Here is a 24251-nt window from a genome sequence, read left to right as displayed (position 1 = left end):
CTCGGGAAAATGGCACGGTGTAATAAGGAGTAAAAATGTTCATCACGTAAGTCAGTTTGTTGAGTGAGTGACGCAAGAAAATAAACAATGGAAAACTAGTCATTTTAATCCTTTCATTTATTGGTCTAAACGAATCAAAATGCCAATGGAACAAACCGCTAATGGATTAGACCTCTTTATTATTTTGATGCACTGCATGACAACATTGCATCCCATCATGAAGTCGCCTGATGCTGGAAAACAGCTGTCAGCTATGAATAGCTGAGGCCACGCTGGCTGGGTAATTGTTGAGGAATTCAGTGTTTATCATGTAAATAAAAGAAGAGGGGCCATCGAAACAGGTGTCGGTATGCCGCGGAAGGGCCATGTGCTGTTTTCCCCTCCTCTGTGTAATGCTCTTGCTCTCAATTTGTAACATTACAACACAAGCACCACTATGAAGGATTCTGGTTTTGCTAGAGGGGAGGGGAGCATTGTGCTGGGGATTAAAAAGAGAGACGAGCAGGGTTCGCCTATTTATGTGTGTGCGTAAGTATACGGGTCAGGAATGATAGCGTGCGTTAATATTGCATGATGCAAGAGCACTTTTGTTAATTCTAAATTAGTGGCACATTCTTTCCTGCGGAGACCGTTAAACCCGCAATATGTGCCGGGCTGCTTTTTTATCCTCACCGTTGTTGCATGTAGCCTGGCGACCGCACAACACCGTCGTGTGAAGGTCAGATGTCGTCGTGGCTGCTGGCGGCGGTCACTTCAAAGAACTGCAGATAAGATGTTGGAGCTTAGCAGCCTTTGAAGACAGGAGCTGAATCCGGTTCTTAAAGGTGGTAAAGCTTAGCCAATGACTCCGAAGCTCTCTGCTCCACCCGCTTTAAATGCAGAATCCAGGACCTGTGTGTAGGGGGCAGCCAACATTAGAGTTGGAGAAGGGCCACAATTCCCTCAACGGTGGCATGCACTTAGCTCCCTGACACTAGAGAGCATATGCACATTCAAGAAAACCGTTCCTCATCTACTGAGACCACAACGTGAACCTGCTTTGGCCCTGAGTAAGGCAATCTGGTGCTGCTTGGATCCTTCAGTACTGGCTGACAGCCATGTTTGCAGGGTAGAACCAAAAACATGTAGTAAAGACTACAATGAATGATAGAAAAGCAAAAACACAATAGATTCTGACTAAATTCCCACTTCCCGTAACAAATTTGTACCATTATTGGTGGTGGTGGGAAAAGTTTGCAGGGTAAAGTGAGTAAAGAGGTCTTGCAGCAGCAGTATTAAAGAATTCCAGCTAGATATGTATGATATTGCTGCAATAAACATACAAATTGAGTCATAGTAAGTTCATTTTTTTGCCATTTTAACGGATTTACATGTTTATTTAGCAGCCGCTTTTCCAGGGGAAAAAATGAAACGCAAGCGATAAATCACATGGAGTTGACATTATCGGTGGTGTAATGCCGCAGGCCACAAATGTACAAACTGTATGTGAAAAACAGAAAAGACTTGAATTTAAATGACATCTGAAATTGAAAAAAGGTGAGTTGCTTTCTAAGACTGTACATTGGTAAACCCATTTCTCAATGAATAAGTAAACGAAAAAAAAAAAAACACTTCCAGACAAAAGTATATATAGTCACATATTCTTATTCTTTGACAACGTTTTAACTTAACAGCTGTTTTTTACATTTTGTACATTTTGGGAAAACAAAAAAGGTTTTATCTATAAAGTCAAATGGAATGCAATCTCCAATAGTTTCTTTTTTTTGATTAACTTCTTAAATAAATAAATTGCTGCTGTCCTTCTTAAACCTCGTATCTCGTGATTTATATTTTCTTTTATAAATCATTATTATTAATCATTCAATTCAATTCAATTTTATTTATATAGCGCTTTTCACAATGTGCATTGTTGCATCATCCTTTCTGTTTGTCACAGGGTTTTGCAAATATCTAAAGTATTAAAGGCACAATATGTAATAATTTTATGAAATATCCAAAAACCACTTGCACAGTGTGATATATTTCATATTTCATGCAGTTGTGTACTTACAGTACATTATCCCAAATGTTCCCAAGAATGTGCAAATCCAGAGAAATTCCTATTTTAAATAATGGCTCGTCCCTTATCTCCCTTGTAATTGTCGCATAGCAGTGACTTAATATCCGCACTATCCTCAGTTTCCGGTTGTAGAAACTACGGAGGTGGCGGTTATACAGCATCTGGGACGCACGCAGCTGTGTTTTTTTTGTTATAGATCACCACTACTTACTGGCAAGTAAAGAAAATCGCGCGCGTTTATCATCGACGTTTAACGCCTCATGACTTAACAAAGGGCGCCAATGTGAGTGTGCACACCGATGTGTAAAATGCCAGGCGTAAAGCATAATAAAAAAAAACACCTCTGGCTTTTTTTGTTTGATGCGCTGTGTTAAGAACTGGCCGACCAATGAGATTGGTGCTTTTGTTCATGTGCCTTGAGCTGCTGAAATTACAGTAAAACACGACTTGGTGGCGCTCAAGAACGAAACGGTCTTGCCGAGCACACATTGACGAAGAGGAAGCAAGATGAACTCTTCTTCTGTGTGACAAGCAAGTGTCAGAAGCATTAAGTTGTGCAGCGCCACCTTGTTTACTGGGGTATTTCTGTTTTTCATTAAGCGCCATCTATGTCAGGGAGTGAATCTGCACGTTCCCTCGGCTCATCGCCAGTGAAAATAGTGGCAGTTGTGGCCTAATGGTTAGAGACTCGGACTTGTAACCCAATCATTGCCAGTTCGAGCCTCAGTACCAGCAGGGATTGTAAGTGGGGGGTGTGAATGATCAGCGCTCTCCTCCACCTTCAATACCACGGCTGAGGTGAGACCCTTGAGCAAGGCACCATTCACCCCAACTGCTTCCCGGGGGTTGCAGTAATGGCTGCTCAGTGCTCACTGCTCTGGGTGTGTGTTCACGGTGTGCGTGTTACTCACTGCTGTGTGTGTGCACTTGGATGGGTTAAATGCAGAGCACAAATTCCGAGTATGGAACACCATACTTGGCCTCACATCACTTTCAAATAGTTTGGCTATGAACGCCGAAAAATGTTTCAAAACGCTGGAGATAAGTGGGTACGATTATCGTCCCGGTGTGTACAAGTCTTTACATTCCACGTTTCTTGCAGTGAATTCATTACGATGACATAAAATAATGTTATCAAATGTAATAAATTCATTCATTAACTCGTCCGTGAACATGATGGGCGATCTACATACGCCTCTGGATGGTGAAAACGACATCTCCCATCATTCCACTCCCCTGCATAACGTCATTAAGCTTTGCCTTTGTTGTTGTTGTTTCGAAAGTGCACCATCTTGCGGTCCACATTTAAATATGGTGCCTTTAAAAAGTGCTTGGCGACTTCAAAAACACAGTATTTAATCATTTAAAAAGTACAGTGTTTTTTCCATTTCCTGAAAAACAGCACTTTTTTTCAGGAAATGGAAGGACAGCGACGAAATATAAAATTGCAATGCTATAGGTAACAGTACAGTATATTTATTTATTTAGCCGATGCTTTTATCCAACGTGACTTACAAATGAAAAGATTCTGTCACCAACTTTCAGTTAGAAGAAAATCTGATATCTCTGGTAAACATACGGTAAAACTATGTAGAGTTGATTTCTTTGAAGATTAGCTTTAGCCGCAACGTAGAAAGTAAAACCTGAATAGTCAAGTCTGAGTTTCTAGTAAATTATTATGTTTCTTCTGTGGTGGATGTTGAAACACGACCCTCTTGACCCCTTTTGTGCACTTGTTAGCCCCTAGGGTCTGTTTTCCAAGTCAGTGGCAGCTCTATTACTGGGCTAAGGCTTCACGCTAATGAGCGCTAACATTGACAGCAGGCCGCATTAGCCCCACCCAGCTCACGTTCAGAGAGGTGATAGGGTTGACTGCCTCACCTTTACCTCTCCACCTCAGTGCTTTAATTACTGTGGCTAAAGCTCATGTTTCGGCTTTCTCCTTCTCTTGTTTACTTGGATTGAAATTTGGTCACAGAGTCTTCAGAAGCCTCGGGGCAGTACGAGGTTGGACGGCAGAAAATGTTTCTGGTCTCATCCAAGGAAAATGACATGCAGCCTGAGGATTTGGAGGGATTGTAGTAGCTTGTTTAGTTTTGTCATTTTATTATAGCCCCGATTTTGAAGACATGTAGAGTATGCATTAATAGAATATTTTAAGATTTTTCATGTTTTTTACCTCATCAAAAATGTATAATGATCTATATAAAATTATTATGTCTTTTATCTAAATAACAGGTGCTTCAACTACACTATTGGCTTGTAAAACTGCAAAACTATGAGTTTATAGAATACAGGAAATCAGTCATTAGTAAGATTGAGTATTAAGACTGAATGGTATGATAGATTCTTTTCTGGTTTTGTCATTGGCCTATTTATTTAATGAATAAATGAAACCTCAGAGCAGAAGTGCACACACACACACCATCTCCAGCACCGGTCCTGAATATGTGATTATCTCCTTGCACAAAATTATTAGTCTTTGCAGATGTTGAAAATAACAGCTTCAGGCTAGAGCGAGATGGCAAAATGTATTGAGAGTACGACGATGGTCCCCTTCTGTACCCATATTATTTCTCTCTATGGAACACCAATGTGTCTCTGGAGATCAGGTGGCCCAGATAAACATATGCAATCTGTCACTCTAGCCACAAACTGCCCAAAACTGAGAGATGAAACTCTGTTCATGCAGATTTGCAACCTCGTCACATTAATCGCTCGCTAGAAAAAGTGTGAGCTGTTTTATGGATGAACCTACTGTAACCTAAGAGGTGACGTTGCGTGTTGACACGTGAGGGTTTAACCACATCCATGAAAACACAGAGCAAATTGAGTCCAATCGAATGAAAGTTCTGGCATGTGGACCCAAGTTCAACTTTTGGCTTTTGAAGCTCTCATGTTTTCTTGATTTTCTTGGCATGCAGGGTTTAGCCATCATTAGTCATACTGTCTTAAGTTTTGTGTGTGGTTTAAGGTTGACAGCTGTTGCAGTTTAAATAGATGGTGCGAGTCTGTTTTTGTGTTGAATTATTGCTTTTATGCCACTAAGAGTGTCCCATTGGTTTCCTAAATCTGGTGAGAATTAATCTGAGATAAAATAATGAGGATCATCACTTTTCTACACATTAGGGGATGGTTTCCCGGACAGGGATTAGTTTAAACCAGGACTATGCCTTAGTATAATTAGGACATTTAAGGACATCGTTTTTACAAACATGCCTTTATTGCCTTACAAAAAACCTTACTTTTGTGCGTTTTGAGACGAAACAATGGCAATGAGGTATTTTAAGATGTCAGGGCAATTTATTTTCAATGAAGGCAGCTCAAACTTTCATTTTAGTCTGGGACTATTCTTAAACCTTGTCTGTGAAACCGGACAATAGGGGCAGTTTCCCGGACAAGGCTTAAGACTAGTCCTAGACTAAAATAAATGTTAGAGCTGTCTAAACTGAAAACAGTTGGCAGTGACATATCTTAAAATACATCAGTGCCCTTGTTTTGTCTCAAAATGCACAAAAGTAGGGTTTTTTGTAAGGCATGTTAGTAAAATTAGGACATTTAATTCGTTTTTACAAAGGCATAGTCCTGGCTTAAGCTAAGCCTGTGAAACCGGGCCTATATGTATGAAGAAATGGGCTTATACAGTAGTAGTGTGTAAAAGTCTTACATCACCATTAAGTTTCAGCAGTGGTGTTTAAGCAGTGGTATAATGGCTGTCCCTATATACTGTAATTATTTATTTATTTTTATTACGAATACAAACAGAAAATTTCTATGCAGTATTAAACACCAATTTCTCATTTCGATCAAATTCAGGACAGTCTTCCCAAAAGAGTTCAAGATGTGCTTAGTGCCAAGGGAGGTCACACTAAATACTGAATTTTGCCTGTAAAGAAGCCATTTTGTTTTGAAAACGGTGTTTTATTTTATTTATTTGTTTGTTTATTTGTGTGTGGGTGCATGCGTGCGTGGTCCTGGTAAACCGTATTAGTTGACCTTGTGGGGACATTTTTTAGTTAAAAGATTTAGCTTTTTATGATTCAGTGAACTAAATGATGTTTAATTGAAAATGTAAAAATGCAGAAATGATTGGTTGGAGTTAGATTTAGGGAAATACAATATACAGTTTGTACAATAAAAAAATCATTGTCTATGGAATGTCCCTATAAAACACGGAAACCACACGTGTGTGTACTTATGTCCTGTATTTTCTGTTGTCCTAAATGTGTATGGTCAGTTAAACAACATGCTAAAACAAGAAAGCTGATGGTGGACTTTTGGCACAGTACTGTAACTCCAAACGTTTTGGTTCACGTAGGCCTATACTGAAGACGAGTTAAAAGGATTACATCAAACACAACGGATGTCAAAGAAGAGACTGGACAGACATGTGAAAACAAGTCTTCTGTCACTAAGAGATTAATGTGAAGGACCAATAGTCTTGGAAATGAGAAATGGCCTGTCTCCTTTGGAGGAATGTGGCACAGGGTTATCAGCCGTAGACGATCCTTCAGGGCTCAAAAATGACCTGCTAACTGGTTATGTTGTTTCTCAAAGCCTATTTACTGACTGCGTGAAGTTCTTGCCTAGAGACTTCTGTAAATGCACTTCAGTTCTTTAGCTAAAGAAACCGTACTACAGACGGGAGGACTTTCGTGTTAGGTTTTAAACACCAGAGAATTTGCATTCTTTTCAATAATGAGGGACACGAAGGGTGTTGGTCATGTGATCAGTCATGGCTTGCTTTTTATTCCTTGGGGTTCCATCTGGGAGCCCCGCTAAAAGTCTTCCTTTGTTAAGGCCTGTGTATTTTTTTATTAATCCAATGTTTTGCATATAGGGACTCTCATTCGGTTTACTTTTAAATTGGTACCATCTTATAACTGACCCTGAGATATAGCTGACTGTCATCTCAAAAACGAGATTTCGTAAATTACACTTTGTTATTTGTCAATTAGAGCTGCTTTAAAGGCTCTTCTGAGTGAAAATGCAGACATGGGTTCAGCAGGAGGGAGCCACTGCGGTTGAATCATTGAGGGAAAGTCTCCCAGAATCCTTTGTGTCAAGTCGCCCCATGACCTACTGTTTCCACACACCCAGGCTTCTTAATGGTAAATGCGCTGCGCTATTGGTTTTCTGTATTCATGTCTGCTGCATGGAAACTAATTTCCACTTGAAGAGGAGCTCAGCTGGAGAGAAAAAAAATTGAGAGCGTGTTAGACAGAAAACAGCATGGAGAAAGAGAGACAGTGCCAGTAGTTGTATTCTTTTTTTATGTTCTCTACTATTACAATTAAAAAAATTAACTGACTGAACTTTACAGAGTAGTGTTGTGAGAAACTGGTTTTGTGTTGTTGAGCATCCCATAATCCCGCAATGCGGCTGTATATTTTTCTGATCAGGTTTTCTATACAACCCCATCAAAATACTGTAACTACAAGTACCGTCACTTATATGTAATATTTAATCTTATAACATGGATATTTCTGACTCTTTATTTTGATCAGATGAGCTGTGTTGTTGTACTGCAAAATATCTATAGCCACACCTTTTTTATGCACAAAGTTCTATATTATTTAATACATTAAAATTATTTTATTATTAAATATCATTGAATTAAATTTCAATGTTTTTCCAAGAACCCACTTAAAGTGACAGTTCACCCAAGAAAGAAAATTTTGTCATCATTTACTCCCCCTTGTCATTTCAAACCTGTATGACTTTCTCTCTTCCGCAGAACACAAAAGATATTTTGATGGCACCCATCCACTTGCATTGGTTTTGTGGTCATACAATAGAAGTGAGTGGGGGTCAGCTCTGTTCAGTTACCAACTTTCTTCAAAATATCTTCTTTTGTGTTCTGAAGAAAGAAAGTAATAATATAGAGACTTTGAAATGACATGAGGGTGAGTGGGTGAACTTTAACTTTAAGTATCCATGGTTGGAAATCCCTGATCAAGATGCTCTTCAGACCTCCTCACTGGGCTTTTGTCTCTGTTTCTCTACCCTTCTGTTGTATCTGATATGTACATTTTTGGCCGATAACGATAACCGACTATTCTTTAACATTGGAAGCCGATAACCTATATATGGCCGATATACAGTATCTAAATATTAATATAAAATTCCCTAAGACTGAAATAAAAGGCAAAAAGTGGACAACTGCTTTTATTTGAAAATATTCACTGCAGAAAACAAGGTAACCATTAGTTCTCTTTTCCCCCTGATCATGTACCAAGCCTACTTACACTAGTTAACGATTCTTTAACCTTCAAACTTTTCTGGTATATTTTTTATTTAATAAACAATTTACATATGTTCTTCCAGAGCAACCCAGAAAAAAATCTTTATAGCCACATGTCTAGTGGGTCTCAAAACAGACAGCATTCAGTCAACGGTTTGATTCAAACAATATGCTTTTGTTCCTATAATTTACACATTTATAAATACTTTATCTACATACTGTACCTACATCGAAAATGTTTTGTTAATAGCAGTAAGTGAATGATCACGACAGAAAGAGACTGTACTGTACTGTATTTTAACTGTGAGCAGCATGCAGCTGAAGAAGTTTAACCAGAGGAAATTATTTTTGATTTATCTGATATAATATATAGGCCTACATTTTATTATCGGCAGATACCGATAACATTAAAAATGACCATTTATCGGCCGATACCGATATGGTCGATAATTTATCGTGCATCCCTAATTTCATCCTCTCTGCTGTTCATCTCATCTTTTCCTGTTCATTTTATTGCCTCGCCCATCATCTTTGACCTCCATTATTCTCAGTCTCATTTTGTTTCCTGTCCGTTAATGAGAACCTCATCATTCTGTTGCTCTCTGTGCAGGTGTGGTTCCCTTATGTGTACACGCACGCGCACGCACGCACGCACGCGCGCGCACACACACACACACACACACACACACACACACACACACACACACAGAGAGTGATAATGACCCCTGTAGCCACTTGAGGCATATAATTAGAGAGCAGACATGTGCGGCCTCTTAATGTTAGGTACAGGGCTCACCCATGACTGCACCCTAAAATTTACAGTGATCTCAAAATAAAAGAGGTTCAAGGTGAACAAGGTTCAGATATACTGTACAGTCATTTTGATTTTTTTGTAGCACTGTACTGATACGTGTACTGTTTGGTAAACTCAAAGTAGTGCATATTTACATCACCATGTAGCTATTTCCACTACATCATATATAATATATGTTTTTAGTACAGCATAACACTCAACCTCTTGTCTGTCTGGATGGATGACTTTATATTTGACAATATGACAATAATTTTAAAATCTTTATAGATCAGTGACTCTCTGGTGCTTTTTAAGGGAAGAAGACAGAATGTTGTTGTCATTGTTTTATTACTGTCACACATCAGTTGTGCTGGACACTTACTTTAGTTTACCCAAAAATTCTGTCATCATTTACTCATGCTCACAATGTTCCAAACCTGTATACATGTTGTTGTTTTCCCAAACACAATAAAACATATCCGGAATGAATGTTTGCAACCAAACAGTTTTGGGGCACTATTGACTACCATAGTAAAAAACTGCTGCCACTAGTCAAGGGTGCCCCAGAACGGTTTGGAACTTGAGGGTGAGTAAATGATGACAGAATTTTCATTTTTGGCTGAACTGTCCCTTTAATAATACATTTTATTGAAGCATTTCAATATTCTTATTCGAGGTGTTCAACTTCATGATATTTATCATGGTTAAATAAGAGCATTTATCGTAGTTAAAGAGTGGTGTTATTCAGCTATTGTTCCTCTGTCATTTTTTTATAGTTGGAAATGTGTCATTCAGTCTGGCAGAGGACCTGACTCCAGCACTTCAAAGTGCGTTACAAAACTACACAAACAGCGAATCAGTTAGTTAGAACCACAACAAACCCGAGGCTACGCTAATCATTACTTTTACCTCAGATATTATTTTAAATGGCTGTTTAGTGTGTAGTCTTAAAACCTGGAAGAGAATTAGTACTTTTGAGCAATAGGTTCCCTTGGGAATATACATTTAAGAGTAAAATAAGCTCTGTGGTTAACAATAAGGGACTTTCCAGTTGTATAACTAGCATTAAAAAATGTTGTATCACTTACTGTGTCATTTTTTTATTTTGATTAACTGAACACATTTTATGTGTAATTTTATAAAAACTATGGAATACCACAAATATTACTATGAGAGTTATTGTGTTATATTTTAGCATCTTCAATGTAGAATCACATAACCAGTTGTAGTTGTTTTAAATCAGTGGTTGTAATATATGTTGCAGAACAAATCAGGAAAACCTCCTTACAGAATATTATCCTAATGTACTCCTAAATAAAAAAGTGCTTTTCTAAAACCCCATTAGAAATTCCAAAGGGAACCCGTGGCGAATTAACCTTCCATGTTGGCCAAATTGTCATCATGACCGAACAGCTTTATTGAGTTAAAGTTTTGCTGCCTTGTCATTGACATATTATATATAAATCAGCATTGTTCTGGGCTCAGTGACTTTGCGAAACACGCAAAGCATTGTGGTTATAAAACTTGCTTTGCATTGTCATTATGGTTATCCCTCATTAAGTATGTAAATCTGTGATTAGAAATATGCCCGCCATTTATCACCTCAAACCAGGTTGATTTTCTGCAGATACAGAGGCACAAAGTGTTTTTTTAGACCCCTGTCATCCGAGGCTATAAGAGTTTATGATTTAAAGTACGACAGTGTGACATGGATTTGCCGTAGCTGCGAGGATTTGGCAGACCTATTTTAGAAACCATTGCTCTCTCACTACATACTTTTCTAATCTCCTTTGGGCGCTTGTCTCTACTGCAGAAAGACATAACGCCCTCTCCCACACAATCTATAACATTCATCTATTATTGTGGAAAAGGGCAGATAGTCCAGATATTTGTCTTTATGAAAATAAAAGCGGGGAAGATAACACGAAAGAATAAGCTAAAGCAAACAAAAGTGGACTGAGTGAACCTATGAATAATTTGAGAGGCTATATTTACCTCCACGTTGAGATTTAACTTGTCCCGGGGAGGGTGTTTATAGCCCTCATGGTGGAGGGCAGTAAATGCTGTTTTGTTGAGAGAAACTTACAACCCTGTGTTAGTGTGTGAAAACATTTCAGTAGTCAAATATTAAAAAGCAAACAAGCCAGCTTTAGTGCTTTGTTTCTCTCTCTATGGAGCCTCTCAGATGAGGGGTGGGATCTTTCTCAGATTGTCAGTGACCTGTGAACAGACCCTAATTTAGTTCAGGGCTTTTCAGGGTGAGTGCTTCTGTGCTAACAAGTCTGGAGCATTGTTAAAATTCCATCTTTTTATGTGCTGATTTATATTAAACTAATTTTAAAGTTTTATTAAATATGATTATATTATATATATTATTTTATTAAATATTTATTTAATGCATATGATGAATAAACATTAACTGGGGCTTCGGCTGTAAGTCATACAGCCGGTGGTGGTTGAGGAGATTCCCAGAGTACCCAGAAAAGCGCTAAATAAATGTGACAAATTATTAATATTATATGTGACACTGGACAACAAAACCAGTCTTATGGGTCATTTTCTCAAAATAGAGATTTTTACATCATTTGAAAGCTGAATAAACAAGCTTTATATGGGTTGTTAGGATAGGACAATATCTGGCTACAGATATTGCTACAGATATCTGGCTACAGAGATACAACCGTTTAAAACTCTGGAATCTGAGGGTGCAAAAAAATGTAAGTATTGAGAAAATTGCCTTTGAAGTTGTTAATCAGAGGCACTGTAGCAGGCCATCCACTCACAAACATAATTTTTTTTTATAATCTTTACTTAATATCCTAATGATTTTTGGCATAAAAGAAAAATTGAACGTTTACCCACACAATAATGTCATTGTAATCCAGGGTCACATATACTCTCTTTTTCTCTTGCAGATCTCAGTGGGTTACTGCTGTCATTATCATAACCATGATGCAAACCCTGCTTCTCATCCTGAGTCTCTGTGTATGGGGTTGTCATGGCAACACCCGCACGGCGCCCCGGGTGCACCTGTCATATAAAGGTGAGAAATGAAGCGTTTGTTTGTTTAAGTGTGTAAACAATACAACATGTATTGTTGTGTATGTAGGTGTAATTCAAATCAAATTACTGTTTATCTCATTATCACGTTAAAATCCAGCTATGAATTTATTCCATCTCTGTCGGCTTGGTAACCAAATGGAAATCTTGTGATTTGCAGGGTACAACTACTGTATTCAGGCAGAAACATGTTAAAATTTATAAACTTGTTATAAAAAAATTATAAACTGTATTAAAAAGATTTAAATTAAGATTATTTTGGGGAATCTTGAATTTTCCATTTTTTTGCCGTTAAAGAGCATTTAAGATCTTGAAATCTCTAGTTTCTAAACCCTTTCTGTCATCATCAAGTGCATTGAAAAGTCATCCGTTTTTTCTTTTTACTGTTCCCCATGTCACACATTTTCCCTCTCTCACGTTCTCGCATCCTGCCTTTCCGTATATGTTTTGAATCTGGCACCAGCATGCCTCATCTCCCAATTAATGCCCCAGAGAAGGGACTACCCATCATCCCCTCTGCAGGGGGATGTGTCACGACGGGGCACAAAGAGATGCAAGCAGAGTGAGGCAGATGTTTGAAGTTTAAAAGTCAAATCTCTCGCACAAAAGCATTTGCATTTTTTTTCCATTAAACACGCAAACGGCGGTCAACTACCAGGGTTCAAACGCTACAGCCGAGCATGTTAAAAAGATATTGTTTCATATAATAAAAGGCACTTGGCGCGGTCGCTTGCAGACACATTTATAAAACTATTTCGCCCACCCATCTGACAGAAGCACAGAAGCGCGACGGGTCAGAGCCTGACATGAATTTGCTCTCAGTTCTTAGAAACTGTCACACACAAAGCCCAGCAGGTGTCTCTGCAGTAGACTTCCATTACTGTATGTAATCCATTAAAAAGTTTGCGCGCACACACATAGAGGAAGTCAGACTCACTCGCATGATTACAAAGATATTTTAGGGCATAACCTGATGGCGTGTGCCAACCTGTGGCAACTTGAGACGTGGTTGAGAGTGACACCCTGATGTCAGGATGTCGGGCTTTCCTAAGGTGTGGAGAAGAACACAGATGAAAGCTTTACTCAGATTTCTTCTCTTTAATTTAGTCACTTACAGTACACAACCTGCTGTGACTCATTATGAAGTCACAACTCTGATTCACCAATCACATGCTGGCGCTCAGATGTCACATGCTTTGAAACATGATTAATACCTGTCAGCATATCAGGTCGGCAGTGACAACGGATGAAACAGGAGATGAAACAGGAGAGTCAGACCGGCCGTTTTGTATACAGTACATTAGTGGCCAAAATGATGTTAAGGGGGGTATATTTGTACAATATGTGCTTTTAATGCCCCCTTAGTTCCATAAACCAGTAAAATATGTATGTTGCAAAATAGATGAAACACCAAACTTTTAAGGTATTTATTGATAAAAGTTATATTATATTATTTTATCAAAAAGACAAATGAGTGAATTGGGTTTCACTCGAAAAATACAAAAAATACATAGAACAACAAAAAACTCACAAGAAGTAAAGCATACATTGACTATAATTTTATCTGTTATTAATATTTGTTGATCCTCTCTTGTGGTAAGATTTTGTAGTCATTCTTTTTTATTTTCTCTAAGCTGAACCTTAACTTACATTGCAAGCACACCCATGCAACATGCATACAACATTGTTAATGCATCTTTAATAATATATTTGAATAAAGAGCGAAGATGTAAATTGTTCAAAGTTAAGACGTTTCGTGTATCACTGTATATCACACCTCTCCTTGCCCTGTATCCTTTCAGAGATTTATATTCTGCATTATGTATACAGTGCATGAGTTTATTTAATCCATGTCTTCATTCAATTGATTGCTTTCATCATTATCATTATCAAAGATCAACATTGTAAAAGAAACTAATCGTTCTTACTTTTACATTATTTGTATTACCGTGTTTACTTCTCGTACTTGAGTACAGTTTTGGCAACTCCACATAGCTTTGAGAGCGACAGGTTTATGTTTGCCTTTGAAATATAGTGAGTGTGTGTCTGTTTGTGCATGTCTGTGCACTCAAGTGTTTGCAATGGTGATTATGACCCTGGGTTGTGCGGGGTTATTATGTGCGTAGGTGAGATGGATCCCAGTTCTGAGAAACGGGATCGGCTCGTGGCTCTTGAGGTTTATTATTAGCTTGTGTAGTTGCTGTGTTTACTTCAGCCAGAGCACAGGGAAGCCCCTCGAAGCATGACGGGGATCATTGCCATCAACCTGTTCCAAAATGCCACATAGACATTGTTTGGGACTTCAGCCGGTGTCATCCAGCCTGAGTCCCTCTCCAGAGCTACTAGCTTTTAAACGACTACGGTAGGATCAGAAATGAAGTTTGGGACAAGGTTAAAGATGTTGTTTGTTTGTATCTCTTCAACATCGTTCTCATTGCCTCTCAAGCTCATGATGAATGACTTAAGTGCAGGGAAAGAGCACGTTTCCATCCAGTGCTTTCTCTCTGGAACCGGGCCATTTTCCCAGAATGCCTCTTACAGTAGTTTAGAACTGACATAGTAAATGTGGGAAATGTCTGGGGAAAGGGCAAATGGATAAATTAACTGTATAAACAAGAAAACCATCAGGAGTTTATGGTAGAAGATAGGAAACAGAACTATGGGTGAGAACATCAACGAACAACGCCAGCAGAAAACCTCTCAGATTTTCCATTGAATTGGAGCTGTAATGATTTATAGTGTTGTGCTTATCCCCATGTTTATATTTATGATCTATTTTGACTGATTTGGTTATTTGTGTAATATTCTCTGCGATGTTTAAGACATTTTTTCATGTTTGCAGTATTCTGCTCATTTAAAGGTACTCTGTGTAGCCTCATATTTAGGAGTACATTGACAGAAGTGCAATATAATATTCATAACTATGTCTTCATAGGTGCATAAAGACCTTACATAATGAAGCGTTATGTTTTTATTAGCTTATAATAAGCTATTTCTATCTACAAACACTACCTTGCATGGAATTCACCATGTTGTTTCTACAGTAGCCCTAAATGGATAAACTGTTCTACAGAGCGTTTTGTAAATACGTTATCTCCTTCGGCAAAGAAGTGAAAACGTGACGACATCTTAGCCCTGTGTCAGCCGCCGTATTGTTTTGTAAGGGAGGGGGGAGTTAGCCGTTGGTTGCAATTCACAACCTCACCACTAGATGCCGCCAAAATCTCCACATTTCTCCTTTAACACAGAAAATACAAAAAAGACGCAACAGCATATTTCATCTGAACTGGGATATTAATACATAATTATTGTAAAGTGGTAAAAACATTGAAATTAATTTGGGTTGGTTTCCAAAGTAGTTGCAAAACCAACTAAATTTATTGGAGCTGTCTTTATTTAAAATGGGTTCTTTTCTCATATCAAATCTTAGTGTTTGTTGGCAGATACATTTATTATGAGGTCATGTAGGGTTTTGCTTTTCATCTACAATCAACATTTCCTTCCCAGGAGAAAGTTAAAGGAATTCCTCACTAGTGAGACACTTTAGCCTCACAAACTTTTCTGTAAAAAATGTTCAATTTTTTTTCTTTCACACTGGCCTTGAACCAGCCATCGATATCCAAGTAATGATCTCTGCCTTTAAAAAAATCCAGGGCACAGTGGCGTGTAGGAACAGATTAAAAAATATATATTAAAAATCACATGAATGAGGATTCTTATGGCACTGTCCCAGTCTTCTGGCATTTAGCCTTTGCTTTCTTTTGGGGGGGCGGCGTTCAGTCACAAATTAAGCCAAACTAATGTTTGAAAACCGTGCTACAGTGTGTCAGTAAGTACAGGAGACAAGAACTTCAGATGCTCTGGATTGGTATATTTAATTCACAATGGAAAAAAGTTAGGAACTAGTTTGTAAAAATAGCATACAGTATAGTTGCGACAGACCATGTCAGTGCTCATCCACTGCCTACGTGCACGAAACATGGATGCCTGTGAACAATAATGTGATCTGATCCCTCTTCCTTGCTGCAGGATTAGAATAGAGCTATACACAGAAATATGTTGGGTGTAGCGTAATGGTTATGATTTTGGACTGCTAAAACAAAGGTCAGACGATCAGGTTGACTCAGAAATAAGAAAGTGAGATACTGTATTTAGTTCATAATACATCATTGTGCCCTAATTTAGATATTAAGAAATGTTATAAGCTTAATAAAACTGTATTTGGTATATACGTAATGTTGACTATCACCAATAATTTTTTTCATCCACCTATGATTTTAAAGGGGTCATATGACACGGCTAAAACTAATATTATCTTTTGTTTTAGATGTAAGGCAATGTGTATACACGATTTAAGGTTCAAAAACGCTGTATTTTCCACATACCACATGCAAGCTCATCGCTCTGAAAAGCAAGGTGTGCTATGATTGGCCAGTTAACCAGTGTGTAGTGATTGGTCGAATACCGCATGCATGTGATGGAAATGTAACTCCTCTTACCATATTTGGAAAATCAGGTTCCAAAGCAATTGTACTGACAAGTAAGCCCACCTTACTTGTGTATACATTTGGGCGGTCTTACTCAAATCATACTACGAACTGACTTAGATTTGTGGGGGTGTGGTTACACGAGGCATTTCAGGCAGGTCTGGGTGAGCACTGGCTTTTAGATAGAATGCATCTTTTGTTCTGACACTTTAATATCGTGTATATATATATATATATATTGGTATATCATATTTTATATTTGTTATGGTGAAATTTAAATGTGAGATCTAAAATACGAGATCTGGAAATGTGATCTAAATTTAGCGGGATTTTATTTTTAATGATTTAGCGAAAATCATTCTAAGCAGATAGCGGGTGAACACAGAGTGAATTTTCAGCGGAAGCGGGTGGGTGCGGAATAAAATTTAGCAGGCGGGAGCAGGACCAAAAAACAGTCCCGCGCAGACCTGTACCACAGGTCCCCTTACGTGAAATTCACCATGTTGTTTCTACAGAGCACATTACGTAAATACGTTATCTCCTTCGTCAAAGAAGCGAAAACTTGACGACATCTTAGCCCCGATTCACATTTCCTGTCTAAAACTGCCATGGAAAATGCGAGCCGCGCCCTTCCTCTAATTCAAATGACCTGCGGTGCGCGCTCTGTAAAGTTGAACTATTTCCATCTCGATGTGCGCACCGCACCTTATGCTCATCACGACCGCATCGCTCCCTATTTGCGCGCGGCTGTTGCGTGTCTGTCTACATTCAAAATAGCAAACTTGCACGCGCAAAAGACGCGAAATGTGAATCGCCTCTTAGCCCTGTGTCAGCCTCTGTAGTGCTTTGAAAGGGGGGGTGGAGTGAGCCGTTGGTTGCAATTTGCAACGTCACCACTAGATGCTGCTAAATTTCATACACTGAACTCAAATCATAAGTCAAGATTCGTTTCTGTGGTGATCAACATACACTAATGCTGTAGATAAAGATTAAGACGCAATTTACAACCCAGGACCAAATTGCTAAAGAGAAACTACAATTAGTGTTCAGTAAGTCATTTTTAAATAACTTTATACAGTATGCAACTAAAACCTCATGATTTTGTCCTGACCCAAATATTTTGATTTCTTTCAAACAATTCTTGTGCCAAACAGGTCATGAAGTCAGTGAGGCGGAGCAGCTCCGTGTTTAGGAAAGAAGCTGTCAGGACCAGCTCACGGGAGGAGTTTAGACGAGGCTCAAACTAGAAACCTCCAAAAGAAATATACATGCGATGGCTTCTTTATACAGTCTGTGTCTATTTTCTGAGCAGACTGAACTAAACTGCTGACACAGCTACAAACTTTCCAGACTTTTCCAGACTTAATGAGATGTCCGTATTCACCTGCCTCCAGCACTTCAGTACTTTATAGATATATTGAGCAGTACAGTACAGTAGTATTACATTACATCAGAGTGGCAATTATTTTTGGACTGTGTATCTGACTTAGGCTAAAAGTTTTGTGATGCGTGTCTCTTAAGGAATAAATCTGGTTTTCCACTACATGTTAATTGAGAGTTCTGGCGTCTCATTCCTCCCTGCAGAATTGCATAAGGTTATTAACCGGCAACCGAGGAGCTGTTAATCAGGGGCAACGTTTTCCAACTGGTTGTTCGACGTGTTCTTCAGTTATCAGCTTGTCTTTTGTATTAGGCCAGAGATTTTTATAACCACAGAATGTCCCAGAGAACTCGCATGCATCCCTAAAGCTCCAGGACTTTAAAGTATTATAATGACCCACCAACTTTCACCAAACAAAATAGTTTCTAACAATGTAGTTTTTTTAAATGTGTTTATGCTTTTTAAATTATTCTGGTTTTACAGATGCTGTTGATGTCATAATTTTTGAGACCATGAATTCAAATAATTGGAAAAATGTACAAAACATTTTCTCATTAAACGTATGTTAAAACAGAAGTGTGAGGCCTGTTTGGCTTTCAACATTTCCTTTTGCTCTAACATAACCTGCGTTATTCAAGTCCCAAATAATGTTTTTTTAGACCATTGGCACCATCACAGTAGCTGGGGTTGGCAAACTGAAAATGTTTGCATTTGGAAGGTTGTAAGTGGAAACTATGACTGCTTTTGTCATCCATTAACGATGTTGTTGTGAATGTTATTACTCTTGAATCTGACTCGTGGCACTAGCTGGCAAAAACACACTCACATTAACTGTACAGGCCAGTTGGCAAACATCTGTACTTCAAACTACACACAGAACTTCTCAAACAAACAGATAGGCCTACTGTTCTCTAATACCTCGTTTTTATAATAATTTTACAGTCCTGTTCATCTAAAGACAATCTCAAAATGAGTGCTTTTAAAAGAACACACTGTTGCTCAAGTTTGTTTTTTACTATTTTTACATAACTAGGGATTTTTAAGGTCCTACTTTGGTTTATGGAGTGTCCAACAACAAGTTTATGTACACTAAAACACTATTATTTCATAATAATAGGTAGTTAATCTTACCTTACTACTTGACTGACTCTCAAATGATGCGTTCCGCGATTCATCCGTCTAATCTCCTCCTTTCCGCTAGCCTAGTCTGACGTGATTGGTCAGATGGTCTAGTGTGCTGTGATTGGTCTACCGCGAATGAGGCTCACGAGCTACAGTGTTTGTTTGGGGGAGAAGAGTTTAGTTTTCGCCGGCAGTCCTAGCAAAACGTAGGCGGGGACTATATGTAGTGACGTAAATCCGCGGCGGTTCGCAAATCGGACTAGGGACGACTCGTTTGCGTGATTCAGAGTCAAATCCCTTTTTTCCAAGCCAAATAACTTTATTCATTCACCTTCGGATTTACAACTTGGCAGACTGCTTACTTTCAAACATGCCAACATTACACACTGCATGAAATATGATTTTCATGATCTCATGATATGTACTCTTTAAATTTCTCGTTTCAGATCTGCACCACAGCTCCTTTGCTATGCCCTTTAAAGGCTCAATTGAGTTTCAGAAAATGTGAAATTTTATTGCAATGCAAATGCTACACAGTTTTACTTTATACATTTATTTAGTTTTAATGACGTTTAAATATGTTTACTGGACAACTAGACAAATATACAACACTGTAGAACACTATGGCTATTATGTTTGCTCTCGTTTTTAAATGACATCACTTCCCCTCTTTTAGGTGTTAATGCATGATGATTGTAGGTAAAGGTCAAGGTCTGACCTGACACTTGCTTTCTGTCAGGTGCCTCCATCCTGAAAAAAAAACAGAGCTGCCGTCTCTTGCCAAAAGATGGTGGATTTGGTGGATGAAGCCTGTTGGACAGGGATGAGAGAGCCTGCTGAGAATAGATCCGTGTGGCCCCAGCGCACAGAAAGCGGTCTGGAATCCCAGCATGCCCCTGTGGGTCGGGCCAGGGAGATTTTGTACATGGCTGGAGGATCACCCACACAGCTGCCAGAATCGCACACGCACACCCGGGACACTTCGCCACCTAGTTAGAGCCCTAAGGAGAACACCTAACACACACACACATTGAGAATGCGTGGCATCTCTTCTGTCCTCATATGTGTGGTCATGGAGGTCATTTCGATCAGTCTATTTGTCTGTGAAAATTCTTTTAGCTGAAAACTACACTACAAACTTACTGAAATAATCATTGGCAATAATAGTATTATAATATTTAAGGTTATCAAATAGTCTGAGGTGCTAGAACGGTTTAATCATCATCTTTGCTTATTATATCAAAATCCTCTTTTACGTTCTTCACTGTCTAACTTTGACCTTCCTGTGACCGGCCCCGAGCTATTTCTGTTCATCTAACATGTAGCCCTGGACATGCGGTGCAGCGTTTGGTGCAGTAATACCTCTGAGATCAAAGTGGCGTGTGGTATGACGCTAACATGGAGTAATTTATAGATTTGGTCTGTATCAGTTGTGCAGCTCCACTCCACTAAAATCACATACGCTGTCAGAGGGCAACAATGTTGGCACCTTTGATTTATGTTTAAAGTCAACTAGCTTTTTGTCATAACCTGGCACACCTTTCAGAGTATGATATATGCATTTAGGTATTTGCAGCAGATATTCGGCGTCGAATGCATTCTTTTGATTGTTGATGTGTCATTGGGGAAATTAGTGGCTGAATGTGGCAGAGACAGAGAATAGACACTTACTACACTGGAGCACGGCGAGCCTAGACAGCTGAAGCCATCTCTCATCTCTACACCTGCTCTGTTTTCCCTAGTGTACTCCCTCACACACACACACAGAGAGAGAGAGAGAGAGAGAGAGAGAGAGATGGAAACCACCACCACCTGCTGTGTGGAAAAATATGACAGATCCCAAAATAACTGATCCCAAAGCTGTATGATTTTTATGAGCTTTTTATGTATATTTGTGATTTATGTGCATTTGAGCACGTTATTCACAAACAGTCAAACACACATACATTTACTTATTTTTTGGAGACTTGAAGGGATAGTTCACCCAAAAATAAGAATTATGTCATCATTTATTCACCCTATGTCATTTCAAACATGTATTAATTTCTTCTGCAGGACAGAAAAAAAATATTTTGAAGGATGTTGGTGACCAAACAATTTGGGACCTGATTGACTTTTATTATATGAACACATAACCACTGACACATTTCTCGAAATATCTTTTGTTTACCACAGACACAAGTATTTTTTTATTTTGGGTGAACTATGCCTTTAAGTCATGGCTGTAGCCAGCTATGAGGTCAGCTATGAGGTTTCATATAAAAAAAGGTGAAGCTGTGAAGCTCTGAATGAATAATCAGTTTAAAACTCTTCTGAGTTTCTGCGTTACACATATATAATTCAGTCTATACAGTTAACAAAGTTGTTTATTGTCCGTGGTGTAAAAGATGGATTAATTTCACTTGATTGTGCGTGCGTGGGTATGCAATCTCCGCACTGCATACCCGTAATGACACACTTGCATACCCGTTTTCAAGTAATGACACTCCCATTGCGTCTCCATACGCAATAGGAGTTGCGTATGGGGACATTTTCGTTTTATTTTGGGCATGTTTTTCGACGCATGATCTCACAGCATGCCATTGTCAACTTTAGTCATATAAAATCATTTCCCAAAAACAAAGTTGTTGACAGTGAAAATGCTGGGTGGCTAGTGTAACTGAGGCCAGCGAGAGAGGGCTGTGCAAGTAAACCTGACTCCCCGACTTCAAGAGGTGCTTCCCACAGACGTGTAGCCTCATCATAAGAGCTCTCGTCTCCCATACCGTATCAACGCTGATTCGAGAGACCCACTCGGAGCGGGTCAGTAGGACTAGTTAGTCATTTTGGAAAACCACTAGCCACAGTATCAAGCCCTGTTTATAGGTATAAGTTTATCATTTGTTAACTTTATTATTCATTATATTTATTACAGTTGATTGATTTATAGCATTTATTGATAATATTAGGTCTAATCAAATGAACCGGGCTTTGGGGGTCAAACGTGCTCGGGCACAGTTCAGATTGCCTAGTGAGAGTACACCCTAATTTTCAAACCCTGGCTACAGCCATGCTTTAAGTGTTTCTTAAAATTGTATACATTTATTTGTATTAGACAACAAATCTCAATATTGTTGGTTCCGTCCATGCAAGAAGTGAGTCATGAGCTCTTTCTGTTAAATAGAGTACACATGGATAGTGTCTGTGACCGGTTCATTGTTCTATGGAAACAGAACCACAGCATGTGAAAGTCATAGGAATAAATTCCACCAGCCCTGGTCATGTGGGAATACATAAAGATTCTCTTCAGTGTAATGTCAGGGCTATAAATGTACACGTGCAGTGGTTATATGGATGATTTCACAAGGACTAAAACATCTGTCAGTTAAATACCGCCGGTGGTTTTAAAAGGCTTTTGTTGATATCAAATGCATTGACCTGGTATTGTCTCTCTGGTTCTGTCTCTCAGAGTTACTGGAGACAAAAACCATACGGCCGTTCAGTTTTTCCTTCAACACCAGCGACTACCGAATACTTCACATGGACCAAGACCAAGGCAGACTCTACCTGGGCAGCCGTGAATACGTGGTCTCCCTAGACATGCAAAATGTCAATAAAGAACCACTTATTGTAAGACAATCGAATTATTGGATTATTTAATTATTATTTTTTTATTGTAGAAGAAAACTTGGTACACTATTCAAAATAAAGGTGCTACGAAAGATTCTTAGAAAAGAGTCATCCGGTCTAAGATGCTTAAAACAGCCATATCTGTCTTACCTTTATAAAGCCCCTTTATCTACCACAAAGAGTTTTTTGTTAAACAGAATATTCCTGTGGACATTAAAGGTTCTTTATGGACCCATACCGCCAAAAATGGTTAATTTTTTCGCAACTTTATTTTTAAGTGTCTAAATCATATAGCACAATTTCTAAAAAAAAAATGTTTTTATAACAGTACCATGTTCAATAAAATACTGTAATGTCATGTCTTGTTACTTTTTTCATAAACAATTACGGAGTGTTTCACAAAACTGTGTGTTTACAGATTCACTGGCCTGCGACAGCACAGAGAAAGGGAGAGTGTAAATTAACTGGAAAAGGTGGACAGGTACACAGTTCACAGTCTGTCATTTTTTTACGCAGAAAAAAAGTTATTTTCTAAATAATCGAATAGAAAACACATCTGGTCTCTTTGTCTAATGTGTGTATTGCAGGGAGAGTGTGCAAACTTTGTGCGTCTGATTGAGCCATGGAACAGAACTCACCTGTACACATGCGGCACAGGTGCTTATAAACCCATCTGCACCTTCATCAACAGAGGCTGGAGGGCTGAGGTACACATACATACTTTCAAAAATGTTACATTTTTACAATTTCAAATAAACATTTTTTAGTATGTTTAATAATTAATTTCCATTTTGGGGAGCCCACAATATGTAAAACCCCACACACATACCATGATGTTCAAAATGCAGCAACACTTAAAGGGACAGTTCAGCCATAAATCAAAATCCTGTCTTGTTTTACTCACCCTCGAGTTGTTCCAAATCTGTATACATTTCTTTGTTGTGATGAACACAGAAAAAGATATTTGGAAAAATGCTTGTAACCAAACAGTTGTTGGCCACCATTGACTACTATTGTAAGAAAGATTACAATGGTAGTCAATAGTGCCCCAGAACTGTTAGCTTTCCTACATTCCTAACATAACAAAGAAATTTGTTAAGCAATTTTTTCCTACTGTGGTAGTCAATGATGGCCAAGAACTGTTTGCAAGCATTCTTCCAAAAATATTTTTCTGTGTTCATCACAACAAAGAAATGTATACACAGTAAATGAATCAAGACAGAATTTTCATTTTTGGGTGCACTGTTCCTTTAATGTTGCTTGTGTGTGTATATGGTTGTGTGTAGGAATATCTCTTCCGACTTGTTCCTGGTTATGTTGACTCTGGAAAAGGAAAGTCTCCATATGATCCCCACCAGGAGAACGCAGCAGCTCTGATCAGTAAGATCATCTCTCTCTCTCTCTCTCTCTCTCTCTCTCTCTCAAAGAAACAGTTTGATGATCTTCATAACTCATAACAGGAAAAGAAATGAAAGCCGTATCAGATATCCCCAGCA

General features: G+C 38.6%; 1 protein-coding gene across 2 annotated transcripts in view; it reads left to right on the top strand.

Moving 5' to 3' along the window:
• Positions 1-24251, top strand: part of sema3gb (sema domain, immunoglobulin domain (Ig), short basic domain, secreted, (semaphorin) 3Gb) — a 36675-nt gene that overhangs the window by 6541 nt on the left and 5883 nt on the right. For both annotated transcript variants that reach the window (XM_057357359.1, XM_057357358.1), the window contains exons 2-6: positions 12012-12139; positions 22595-22755; positions 23174-23236; positions 23343-23462; positions 24042-24135. In XM_057357359.1, coding sequence (XP_057213342.1) covers positions 12046-12139; positions 22595-22755; positions 23174-23236; positions 23343-23462; positions 24042-24135 — 532 coding nt within the window. In that variant the 5' untranslated portion in view covers positions 12012-12045. The remainder of the gene's footprint in view (positions 1-12011; positions 12140-22594; positions 22756-23173; positions 23237-23342; positions 23463-24041; positions 24136-24251) is intronic.

This window comes from Triplophysa rosa, linkage group LG17, assembly GCF_024868665.1.
Source record: "Triplophysa rosa linkage group LG17, Trosa_1v2, whole genome shotgun sequence".
Lineage (NCBI taxonomy): Eukaryota > Metazoa > Chordata > Actinopteri > Cypriniformes > Nemacheilidae > Triplophysa > Triplophysa rosa.
The sequence above is the reverse complement of the archived record's forward strand: the minus strand, read 5'-3'. Positions and strand labels throughout refer to the sequence as shown.